We start from the raw sequence: 12,815 nt of genomic DNA on the forward strand, positions 1-12,815 counted from the left end.
AAAACTAATGTATGATTTTTGAAAACCTTATCTTGGGAAATGAGAAACAGACTATAATTCTTTACTTAAATCTACATTCCACAAAGGTATCTTTGATGTGAAAAAATATTCAGTTGTTCTTTTGATGTCTTACATGTTTTGGTAAAACATTTTGTGTTCCCTCTTTTAAATATTCCAAGACACACTCACTGGCTAGAATCAATGGGAAAGAAACAGGTGACCCTATAACTAGTATAATGTTAAGGAAACTGCACATATCTTCGTATGTTTCTGATAGTGCATAATTCCAGAAAATGTCTTAAGCATTGAATAATTGTTAGAAACATGGAATCCGCGGCCTGCAAGGATGAGTTCCACATCTGACCCTACTCTTTCTAGTTGTGAAAACTTATTTGTATTTTAAATTACTGAATTTCTTGATGCCTCTGTTTCTTCATGTTTCTTTATTTTTTAAATTGACCATAGTTGTACATATTCATTGGGTACATAGTGATATTTTAATACATATAACATATCCTGATCAGATCAGGGTTATTACATATCCATCATCTCAAACATTTAGCATTTCTTTGTATTGGGAACATTCAATATCCTCCTCCTACCTATTTGAAATTCTATAATATTGTTAAGTATAGTCATCCTATAGTGGTATAGAAGCTATAACTTATTTGTCATGTCTAGCTGCAATTTTGTATCCTTTAACAAATCTCTCCCTATCCTCCCCAGCCTCTAGTATCCTCTGTTCCATTTTTTACTCCTTCCTCATGTTTTAAAGGGAGATGATTATAGTATCTATTTCATTAAGTTGCTATAAGGAATAAATGGTTTCATAGCTCTTAAAATAGTGCTTGACAAAAGTAGGTACTATGTGTAGATTTTTATTTTAAAAAGTAGGTACTATGTGTTATTATTATGACTAATCTCCTCCCAAAAATATGTTTGGTAAATCATCTCATAAATTTTTTATTCTTAATTTATTTTGAATTAGAATCATTTGCATAACAAGTTGGTATATTGCTGAGCACATCTGTAAAGTGAAACCTGAATATGGATTTGATAATTTAAGCTGATGCTCACCATAGAAATCTATGAAATACTGTGTGCTTGATCACAGTAGGGCAACTTACTACAGGGAAGGAATCTTCTTTTTTTTTTGGTTGTTTTTAATCTAACTTTAAAATCTTTTATTATTATTATAATTATATTTTATGTTGTAGGGGACATGTGCACAACGTGCAGGTTAGTTACATATGTATACATGTGCCATGTTGGTGTGTTGCACCCATTAACTCGTCATTTACATTAGGTATATCTCCTAATGCTATCCCTCCCCACTCCCCCCACCCCACAATAGGCCCCAGTGTGTGATGTTCCCCTTCCTGTGCCCAAGTGATCTCATTGTTCAATTCCCACCTATGAATGAGAACATGCGGTGTCTGGTTTTCTGTTCTTCTGATAGTTTGCTGAGAATGATGGTTTCCAGCTGCATCCATGTCCCTACAAAGGACATGAACTCATCCTTCTTTATGGCTGCATAATATTTCATGGTGTATAAGTATTCCACATTTTCTTAATCCAGTCTGTCATTGATGGACACTTGGGTTGATTGCAAGTCTTTGCTATTGTGAATAGTGCCGCAATAAACATATGTGTGCATGTGTCTTTATAGCAGCATGATTTATAATCCTTTGGGTATATACCCAGTAATGGGATGGCTGGGTCAAATGGTGTTTCTAGTTCAAGATCCTTGAGGAATCGCCACACTGTTTTCCACAATGGTTGAACTAGTTTACAGTCCCACCAACAGTGTAAAAGGGTTCCTATTTCTCCACATCCTCTCCAGCACCTGTTGTTTCCTGATTTTTTAATGAGTGCCATTCTAACTGGTGTGAGATGCTATCTCATTGTGGTTTTGATTTGCATTTCTCTGATGGTGAGTGATGATGAACATTTTTTTCATGTATCTGTTGGCTGCATAAATGTCTTCTTTTGAGAAGTGTCTGTTCATATCCTTTGCCCACTTTTTGATGGGGTTGGGTTTTTCTTGTAAATTTGTTTGAGTTCTTTGTAGGTTCTGGATATTAGCCCTTTGTCAGATGAGTAGATTGCAAAAATTTTCTCCCATTCTGTAGGTTGCCTGTTCACTCTGATGGTAGTTTCTTTTGCTGTGCAGAAGCTCTTTAGTTTAATTAGATCCCATTTGTCAATTTTGGCTTTTGTTGCCATTACTTTTGGTATTTTAGACATGAAGTCCTTGCCCATGCCTATGTCCTGAATGGTATTGCCTAGGTTTTCTTCTAGGGTTTTTATGGTTTTATGTCTAACATTTAAGTCTCTAATCCATCTTGAATTAATTTTTGTATAAGGTGTAAGGAAGGGATCCAGTTTCAGCTTTCTACTTATGGCTAGCCAATTTTCCCAGCACCATTTATTAAATAGGGAATCGGAGAAGGAATCTTCTAAGTATCTTGCCTGACCTGTATACATGGAAGTTGGTACACATGGAATATATACCATATGTGTATATCCCAATATTGATAATGTTACTTTCCAAATGTGGAGGCACGGCAAATATGGTGAGTATGTCACTAGAGCATGTGCTTGTTTGTTCTTTCTGTCCAGCATTAATTTTCCTCTTATTCCGGTAACAGTAACTCAACTCTGCTCTTTTGTAATTTCCTGGGTTTTTTGGTTTGTTTGTTTGTTTGTGGGTTTTTTTTTTTTTTTTTTGAGACTGAGTTTCACTCTGTCGCCCAGGCTGGAGTGCAGTGGCATGATCTTGGCTCACTGCAAACTCCACCTCCTGGGTTCAAGCGATTCTCCTGCTTCAGCCTCCCCAGTAGCTGGGATTACAGGTGCCCATCACCACGCCTGGCTAATTTTTTGTATTTTTAGTAGACATGGGGTTTCATCATGTTGACCAGGCTGGTCTTGATCTCCTGGCCTCAAGCAATCTGCCTGCTTCAGCCTTCCAAAGTGCTGGGAGTACAGGCATGAGCCACCGCGCCAGGACTTGACTGTCATTTCTTCCTTCCATCTTTCTTTTTTCCCTCCCTCCCTCCCTGCTTGCCCTTCCTTCCTCCCTCCCTCCCTCCCTCCCTCCTTCCTTCCTTCCTTCCTTCCTTCCTTCCTTCCTTTCTCTTTCTTTCTTCCCTCCCTCCCTCCCTCCTCCCTCCCTCCCTTCCTTCCTTCCTTTTTTCTTTCTCTAGTTCTATCTCCCAGGCTGGAGTGAAGAGGTGTGATGATAGCTCACTTCAGCCTCAAACGCCTAGTCTCAAGGGATCCTCCTGCCCTGATCTCCCAAAATGCTGGGATTATAAGCAAAAGCGATCTTCCCAGTTCCAACTCCACTTTTGAGAAATGCTTCTGTACCACAGCAATAACCCTGACTACTTATAGGTTTCAAGTGAGGACTCTTCCATGTTTCAAGGGTAGAGCATGTGGCTTAGGAGAGGCCAACCAAAGATGGCATTACCCTGGACACAGTAGTTACTTCAGGATGGGCATGTGACCCACCAGGTGCCAGTGAGATGCAATGAGAACTTTTCTGAGTCTTTCTTCCCACTGAATTGAGGTCTGGAAGGTTGGGAGCCTAGAGCTGCTACAGCATCTTACTAAAATAAGGGAAGAATCTTTAGGAAACCTATCACTATGAAAGTCAGAACAAAAGGATACAGCATAACTATGAGCTGGTAACATCAACTGAGCTCCTGAATCATCACATGCCTAAGACTAGCCCTGGACAAACCATGAACCAATAAACTCCTGTCTTTATTTTTTTTACTTCAACTACTTTGAGAAATCTTTTTCTCTTACCATCAAAAGTTACCCCCTAAAGTGACTAAAATATTATTTTTGGCTACATCTTCCCCTTGCTCATTTCCAACAAACACATTTTCTTTTCTTTTTTCCAAATCTTTTATTTTAGATTCAGGGGGTACCTGTGCAGGTTTATGATGGTATATTGCATGATGCCGAAGTTTGAGGGCACGATTGAACCTGCCACCCAGGTAGCAAGCAATAGGTAGTTTTTCAACACTTGCCTCCCCCACCCTATACCCTCTTATAGTCCACAGTGTCTCTTGTTCCCATGTTTATGTCTATGTGAACCCAGTGTTTAGCTCCCACTTATAAGTGAGAAGGTGTGGTATTTTGTTTTCTGTTTCTGCCCAACAAATATATTTTCCAATGAAAATGATGAAGCCAGAAAGTATGAAATATATTAACAATTAGAACTGTTCTAATTATAATTGGTGTCAGTGCCTGTTTTCTTTTTATGATTGAGTAATGATCACAGAGTTTTGCTATCAGATTTTGAGTTTGAATCTTGTCTGTATGATCTTAGGAGACTTTTCCTAATTTCAGTGTATGTCCTTACTTCAGTTTGCAAATAAGGATAATGAAAGCATTTACCCAATGGGGTTGTGTGGAGGATGAAAGAATACAGTGCAAACATCTTAGCCAAGTGACTGGCACTCAGTAAGTCCTCAAATTTTCACTATGATATTAATTGAAAGCCTAGCGTTTAGAATCTCACTGGTTTATCAATTCTTTTTCTGGTTGCTTTTTAGTGACTTAAATCCGAGATAAATAAGATTGGTGTCTCATTGGGTTAATATTTTTTCTAGAGAGAGTTAACTTGTGTGGCATAGGCCATCTCTTTATTGAATTAGCAACGACTATATTGGATTTCAGATTATCTGGGGCTGAGGCTAATATCAAATCCTACTGTATGTTTGTAGTTCCTAGGCTACAAGCCTACATACAGTACTTACTGTTTAATATGAATTTTTATTTTTAACCCTTACATATAGTAAGGGTTAATTGTGCTATTTAATATGAGTTTTTATTTTTAACCCTTCCCTATTTACAGTCATGCTTTGCTTAAGGACAAAGATATATTCTGAGAAATGTGTTGTTAGGTGATTTTTGTCGTTTTGTGTACCTCATAGAGTGTACATAAAACCTAGATGGTAGAGCCTATTACACAACTAGGCTACGTGGTATAGCTTATTGTTCCTAGGCTACAAAACTATACTGGATGTTACAGTATTGAATACTACAGGCAATTGTAACACAATGATATTTGTGTATCTAAACACATCTAAATATAGACAAGGTACAGTAAAAAAGATGGTATTCTAATCTTTTGCGACCATGTCGTATATGTGATCTGTCATTGACCAAAAATGCCATTAAGCAGTTCACTACTGTACTTTCTCGTTACTTTTAAGTTGAATTCTTTATATTGATTGAATGACTCTTTGACATAGCAAATAAAAAGCATGAGGAGAAGCATTATTGGTTAACAAAATTAACTTAAAATCAGCAAAATTTTAATGTTTCGTTCCAAAAAGAGCCTGTGGAAGATCAGTTCCACAACTGAAAGCTTTGGGCTATTTCAGACATACGTCTGTGTGTACGCTGCGAAGGTGTTTCTCTTCACAGTCCCCCGCCCTCTAGTGGTAGTTACAATAATGCCATTTTGTAGTCCCTGTACAGGAAATGCCTCTTCTTACTTCAGTTACCAGAATCCTTTTACAGGAAGTTAGGTGTGGTCTTTGAAGGAGAATTAAAAAAAAAAAAAAAAAAAAAGAATTTTTTTTTTTTTTAAAGCATGATGGAATTTTAGCTGCAGTCTTCTTGGTACCAGCTTATCAATCCCAAACTCTGGGTGTAAAAGATTCTACAGGGGTAGTGTTTTAATATTCTTACTATGCTTATTCTCTGTGATGCTTCTCTACCTTTACAGTAGTAGAATCCTTGGGGAAATCTGCAGAGGGACCACTTTCATTTTGAAGCTGCTGGCTGCATGTTTTAACATGTCTCTTCTATTAGAGAATCTAGGCATGGCAGTTTCCTCCCCCAGTGTGCAAGGACGATCTTCATGCCTATGTCTGTTGCTAGGCATGAGGGTCTGTAGGGATGGGTGAGAAAAATGAAGGATGTTTTGGAGGCACTATTATACTGGGGAGGGCAGTCTGCTAGCTGGTAGCTGAAAGGTCCTGGTTTACTTCATCATTTTTTAAAATAAAACTGTGAAGTAGTTTTTGTTATTTTGGGTTTTCCTCTGTTTTATCTGGTGTATGCTGCAGAAGTGAACTGCATAACACATTTAACTCTTAGAAAATGCATTTCATATATTTAAATGACAACTCTGACTCCTATAGTATGGGGATGAAATAGATTGATTTTTTGAAAAGATGGAAAAAATAGATTAAGTGGCATTCAGGAGTCAAGATGTTGATTGTATTGTTTTAAATAGCATAGAAACTCCTGCCACTGGTTCAAAGGTAACATTTGGAATGACTGATGTGCTCTTTTGAGTTATCTACTTTAGTCTAGTGAAACATGATTTGAATACCAGTAAAAACCTATCTATGTTATTGCAAAGATGCATATAATAAGAGTTTGCTTGAAAAGATAAACTATCATAAACTTACTATTTTTTCTCAAATTCAAATTCTGATGTGGACACTAAGACTGTGATGCTACATTTTTGTGAAATGGGCATTATTTGAGGAAATAGGCTATCTCTACAGTATTTCCTAAGATACTGCAAATGTGTTAATATAAGAAGCAATTACACTAGCCAGCAGCAGGTTGCTAAGCCAGGGGGTCTGAGCTACAGACCTCTGATGTGGATGACTTCCTGTCCGGTTTGGCAGGAGCTGGGTCTCTTCCTGTGCAGCTTCCGAGCAGTTCCAAACACAACCAGGCATCTTCTGCTCCTTCCCACTCCCTTTCTTTCAAGCAGGATCTACCTATGTTTCCATAGCCTGGCATTTTACGATTTCCAGAGCTTTTTACCCAGTGAATTGACTTGGAATAAACTCTTAAATGTTATAAAGTGAGCCAAAGGGCACGTGGAAAGACATGGAGAGATAAGTGCAAGATCCTCAGCCCAGGTTCTATAATTTAGTGTGATGTTTCATCTCTTGTTTTGGATCTCTGCTATTTTTTTCAGAAAGAATGCTGAGAAAGATGGCTGCCAAAATATTCACACAAGTGAAACAGCAGGCACAAACCAGTATCCTCCATTTCTGAGCTCTGAATTGCATATTTTCCCACAAGTAGCACAATCACTGAAAACATTTTGGGAGTGGGAGATTAGATTACCTCATAGACACCTGCTGAATGTGAAAGATAGATCTCCATGCGAGCAAATGGATGCATATATGAGATTCCCTGAATATCAAATACAACTTTCTTTAAAAATATTATAGCTATCTGGGTTTCTATGCTGTATCTCAGTGCTCAGTGTCATGTAACTGACACAATCACCTTTTATTCTAATGGCCATTGCTTTTTTCCCTCCCTGTTTCTGTAGCACTTTCTTATACAAGGAGCTGAACAGTGATTAAAGGAGCAGGATGAAAAGATGGCACAGTCAGTGCTGGTACCGCCAGGACCTGACAGCTTCGGCTTCTTTACCAGGGAATCCCTTGCTGCTATTGAACAACGCATTGCAGAAGAGAAAGCTAAGAGACCCAAACAGGAACGCAAGGATGAGGATGATGAAAATGGCCCAAAGCCAAACAGTGACTTGGAAGCAGGAAAATCTCTTCCATTTATTTATGGAGACATTCCTCCAGAGATGGTGTCAGTGCCCCTGGAGGATCTGGACCGCTACTATATCAATAAGAAAGTGAGTTCTTAGTCAAGTTGCCTTCACTGCCTATTTGCTAATTGGTTCTGGGCTAGTCCCAGGGATGATGGTGAAGAAGGCTTGCCTCCTTCCCTCTGTCTAAAGTATCACTAAGATGCTGGATGGGCCTGACCATGTAATGGACCAATGATCCTAGAAGTCTTTTGGAAGCACTCATTTGAACCTGCATTTGTGAGACAGGCAGAGAACTGGTGAGGCATCCTCCAGCATGGGAATTAAGGAAGGACAAAAGCCTATTCACCTTCTTGAATATAAATTATATTCTTAAACCAAGTGTAAATTGACCCTGATTCCCTAATAATGTTGAGAAGCAAAAACTGTAAACTAGAAGTATATTTAAATTTTATTTTTTATACTTGCAGGACTAGTATCTAAATTCCTCTTTACAGTCTCTAGCTCTCCATAAGTCACTTTGATCTTCAGTGGGTTTCATTATTCCTTTATACCATACTTTCTCCTTTCTATTGCTCTCCACAGAAGAAGAAATAATAGCAGGTGACTTGTAGGTGCCAAATAAGATTCTGAGCAAAGAACACACCTGGAAAACCTTGAAGTTCTCATGAGAAAATTATCTAACCGAAAAAGTAATCAAAGCCTCAGTTTTGTGCTTTACATGAATTATAAATGCGGTTTTAAAATACTAACATTAAAACTTGATAAAAATGCTAAGAATTCCTATGGTATTGACCACAGATTTTCTTTGTAAACCTCATGTCATTTATCAACTTTAGGAAAGTTTATAGTGCTCAGAAAAAGAAAGCATCTATCTTCATGTCATTTGCTGGTAATTATTATGTTATACACTATTTTACAGGGCAATATTTATAAATAATGGTTTTACTTTTCTCTTAAATATTAAGAATATTCTTAATATATATTCTAAATTTTGTTTCATGTGTTGTGTTTTCTTTTTCAGACGTTTATCGTATTGAATGAAGGGAAAGCAATCTCTCGATTCAGTGCCACCCCCGCCCTTTACATTTTAACTCCCTTCAACCCTATTAGAAAATTAGCTATTAAGATTTTGGTACATTCATATCCTTTTTCAAATCGTCACTGAATATGATTTTCTTCTTTGACCAAGTTATTGAGCTACACATTTTCCAAAATATCTGTGGTTGGCAATGTTATGTGTTACTTCTTTTTCTTTCCTTTTACTCAACAGTTAGCATGTTGCAAAATGAGATCACAGGTAAGTGAATTACTTTTCCCCATCTTCTAAGTGTTTCTTCTCTACCCAACTCACTATTACTTCTTTCTTCTTTTTTCTTCTCCCTTATGAATTGCTTGCCACATCCAATCCTTTCTCATTAATTTTGACCATATTAGCAGGCTCTCCTCCTGTAAGTCTTCAATTGACAATGTTAGGTAAGGGAGTAAACTCCATAAGCTAATTTTCTTGACTGCCTTTACATTTGGAAAATAAATATGCATAATCTGAATTACAATTTTGTATGTTTTTGGCCTGAATCTTATGACTTTCTTCTATTTTAGGATTTGAAAGCTTTGAGTTAGTAAGTGTTTATAATTGTGTCTGTAGGTATAACACCCTTTCAAATATTTTTCAAAATTTGTTTCCCAACAGCCTTCCTATTGATCTTCTACTTTCTATTCTTTTCCTTCCTTTTTCTTTTCATCACCTGTTCCTATGTTTTATTCAAGTCACACGTCTTGCTACAATTATCCCTCTCCAAAGGATGAATATCTATCTATCCATATCCATTCCCATTTTAGTTTTTATACTCCTTATTTATGCAGCTGCTTTCCAAAAATGAGATTGATGACAGCTTGGTGGTAGATGGCAATTTGATTGATTCCTTGAAATTAAATAGAGTAGTTGGAAATGAGAGGTTTTATTCTAGGCCAGAAACAGTAGTCTTGTTGACAGCCAGTCTTGGGAATACCAATGAAGCAAAGGCTTGGAAGACTGAAGCTGTGTTGGGCAGGGGCATTTACAGGAAGAACACAGAAGTCATGGGACGGGGAGTGATCTGCTTCAGGAATCAGAGGTCAGGCAGGGGAACGGAAATAAAGCAAAGCCTCTGATTAGGACAGCATGTTATTTCTTCTTTAGAAAGAGTCGTTGCTTGGAATTCCATGATGTGGTTAGCCCAGGGCCTGGTATTAAATCTTTCAGTATAAACACTCTCCACCTTTAGCACGCCTAGAAAATATTTGAATTAGATAAGGGATGGAATTAAATTAAGTAAGGAATTCAGGAAATGGGATAAGCCTGGTACAGGGTACTTATGTCATTTCTGGATGGAGGGGATGTAAAGCATGTCCCTAGGCACATACTGGTAACATTTGCCTACCAGTATGGCAAATGCTGTCTTTAGAAGCATGACATTCTGTAAAGTCTCCTTTTAACCTCTAGCTTGTTCCTCTTTCCAAGTTTAGATGGATATCAACATCTTTTATTTGATGTTTATATTTCATGTTTTAAGATTTCATAGTTTCTTGGCATTACCTTAAGCAATAATGTTTTCTTACCTCTCTCTGTTTTCCAAATAAGAGAACCCAGTTGGATGTGGAGAAAAAGATGTCTTTGAGTTAGCATTAGAAATGAATAATAAAGTTGGTATTTATATTTGGGTCTCATGATTATAAATTATGATCTATTATTATATTTCAAGCATTTGTAATCTGTACAGTGAATAAATCTCTGCATAAACTATTCATTATATTTTAAAATAATTGTATGTTCCTTATTCAAACGTAATTTATATTTAAATTACGTGAAAAATTCAGACTTCTGTTCCTAGTAGACATGGGGAAAATATGCATTAAATAAATAAGTGACTAGAAAGTCAGAGATTACAGAATCAGATACAAAACAAGTGAAAAAATAAGTTTAAATGGATCAGAAAAAATCTTTCTTGTCATGCATCTGAATGATGAGATGGAATTAAGAAAACCCAATATATTTGCTTTTTACAAAAGCAGATTTTTGTCTTAAAACTTTTGTGATAGACCATGGAAAATCTCATGAAAACTATTGTCCTCACTTGAAAAAAAAATCCTAAGAGATTATGAATCCCCATTTAAAACCCCCTGGAAAAGAGACTCCTAGTGGTAGAGGGTAAGGGCAGTTTAAGAAATTCCGATCAGAGAATCTGAGTACTAGGGACACAGTTTTTGCCAGGACCTCTCTAGATATCCAGATACAACTTGAATCTGTGGGCTTGTATTTGCTTCCCGGGAACTCACACTCCAAAGGCTGAAGTCACTGGGAGGCCTGAGGTGATGCAGGTTGAAATATGAAGCCAGTCAGGCTAATCTATTAAGGTATGCCAAGCTGAGCTGTTGACTCTCTGAGAAGTTTACAGATGGCTTAGAGTCACAAATTTCTTCCAGTGTAGAAAATTAGATTTTAAAAAGTCTCTAATTTCCTGATTTAAAGCGTTATATTTCAGATGTCTCACCTTGGAGCAGAGATATAACAAAAGGCAATGAGGCTGATAGTCTAAGATACATGAATCCTTCCATGTTTTGGTGATGCAATTGATCAAATAGCCTAGTAAACTTAGAGGTATATGGATGCTGTAGTTAGTAATTGATTTTCACAATAATTTTGTCCTTTATTCCTCATGTTGCAAACCCTAGACTCAAATCCTGATTTTCTGACTTCAAGTACAGTGTCCTTTACTGTAAGTTAAAAATGTTTGGAGAGATGGTCATGGTTGTTTGGCCACAGTTGCGAGGTCATTGTGTATTTATTACCACTAGTTTATAAACCGACAAAAAGTCATTCATGTTAAAGAAGTTTGTTTTTAAACTTGGACTAATACCTCCATTTCCAACAAAAAGCTTGACTTATTTCTCAAATAACTGTTATCTATTAGGGGTTATTGTGTAGCAAATTAGCTTTTTGAAAAATTTATTTTGGCTGAATCAGAAATTATGCTTATGATATTTTAACAAGGGTGCATTTTGAAAACTGAAAATTCTTCTCATGTGCCTAGTGTCTTATTTGATATTTAAATAAAACGTGATTTATTTTCTAGATAACAAACAAGTTAAAAATGATCTATGCTCCTAAAGTTCCCTGCCAAGGTTTTAAATGTGTTTCCTGTCAGCTTTTATTATTTTAAGTTAATATATGCACACTTCTCTAATTTATCTTGCATTTGTTACTCATTTGTTCATTTGCAAGTACTCACTGAGTATCTACCATGTGGTAGATATTCTTGTAAGCATTGGGATGCAACATTGAACAAAATGAAGCTCCTACTCTCATGTGAGTGTGTGTGCGTGTTCGGAAGAAGAAAGACAATAAACAAATACATCGAATGGAAGCTAGTGATACGTGTTACTAAGAAAAATAAATTAGTGTAAAAGGGTGGAGTGACAAGTGTAGTTTTGGATTGTGTGGCCAGTAAAATCTTTTCTGAAAAGGTACCAGTTGAGCAGAGATCCGAAGGAAGCAAAAGAGAGTGAGACATGGGAATCAAGGGTTAAAGTCAGTTCAAGGAGAACAGCAAGTATGAAGGTAAAGTCTGAAGGTGGGGGTGCAACTAGTATGTTTAAAACTCAGCAAGCAGACCTGAGTGGCTGGAGCAGAGTGGGAAAGGCAGGAAGTGAGGAGATGACATCAGTGGGAGTGAAGGTCAGGGGCTAAAGTTGTAGGTGAGATGCAGTGGGTCGTTGTGAGGACACCACATTTACTCTGAATGAAACTCCAGGAGGGTTTTCAGTAGCAGGGTATCATGACTTGACTCACATATTTAAAAGATCCTCTGGCTGCTTCATGGAGAATAGACTGCATAAGGGGAAAGAGTGAAGTAAGGAGACTGGGACCGACTGTCATTATGAGGGCAAGAGAGCATGGTGGCTTGGACTATGGTGGAAACAATGACGGTGGTAAAATGTCATCAAATTTTGAGGTGTTTTGCAGAAGAGCTGACAGGATTTTCTGAGCAATTGGTTGTGGGGTCTAGGGGGAAGGGAGGGACTAAGGATGATTCCAAGCATTTAGTCTGTTCAAGGAAGAAAAATGGAGTTGTGTTGACTGAGCTTGGGGCAACTTGAGTGAACCAATTTGGTGGGTAAGATCAAGAGCTTGCGTTTTGAACATATTATGTTTGAGACACCTATTAGACATCATTGGAGAGTGGAGGAGTTAGGTGGCTGTGCAAATCTGGAG

General features: G+C 37.4%; 1 protein-coding gene across 1 annotated transcript in view; it reads left to right on the forward strand.

The window, feature by feature from the left end:
* Nucleotides 1–7,353: 7,353 nt before the first annotated feature.
* The window catches only part of LOC117069082 (sodium channel protein type 2 subunit alpha-like), a 34,251-nt gene continuing 28,789 nt past the window's right edge, over nucleotides 7,354–12,815 (forward strand). Inside the window, exons 1-2 of the mRNA XM_033187084.1 lie at nucleotides 7,354–7,648; nucleotides 8,586–8,704. Coding sequence (XP_033042975.1) covers nucleotides 7,382–7,648; nucleotides 8,586–8,704 — 386 coding nt within the window. The 5' untranslated portion in view covers nucleotides 7,354–7,381. The remainder of the gene's footprint in view (nucleotides 7,649–8,585; nucleotides 8,705–12,815) is intronic.

This window comes from Trachypithecus francoisi, unplaced genomic scaffold, assembly GCF_009764315.1.
Source record: "Trachypithecus francoisi isolate TF-2019V2 unplaced genomic scaffold, Tfra_2.0 Lachesis_group21, whole genome shotgun sequence".
In the NCBI taxonomy this organism is placed as follows: Eukaryota; Metazoa; Chordata; class Mammalia; order Primates; family Cercopithecidae; genus Trachypithecus; species Trachypithecus francoisi.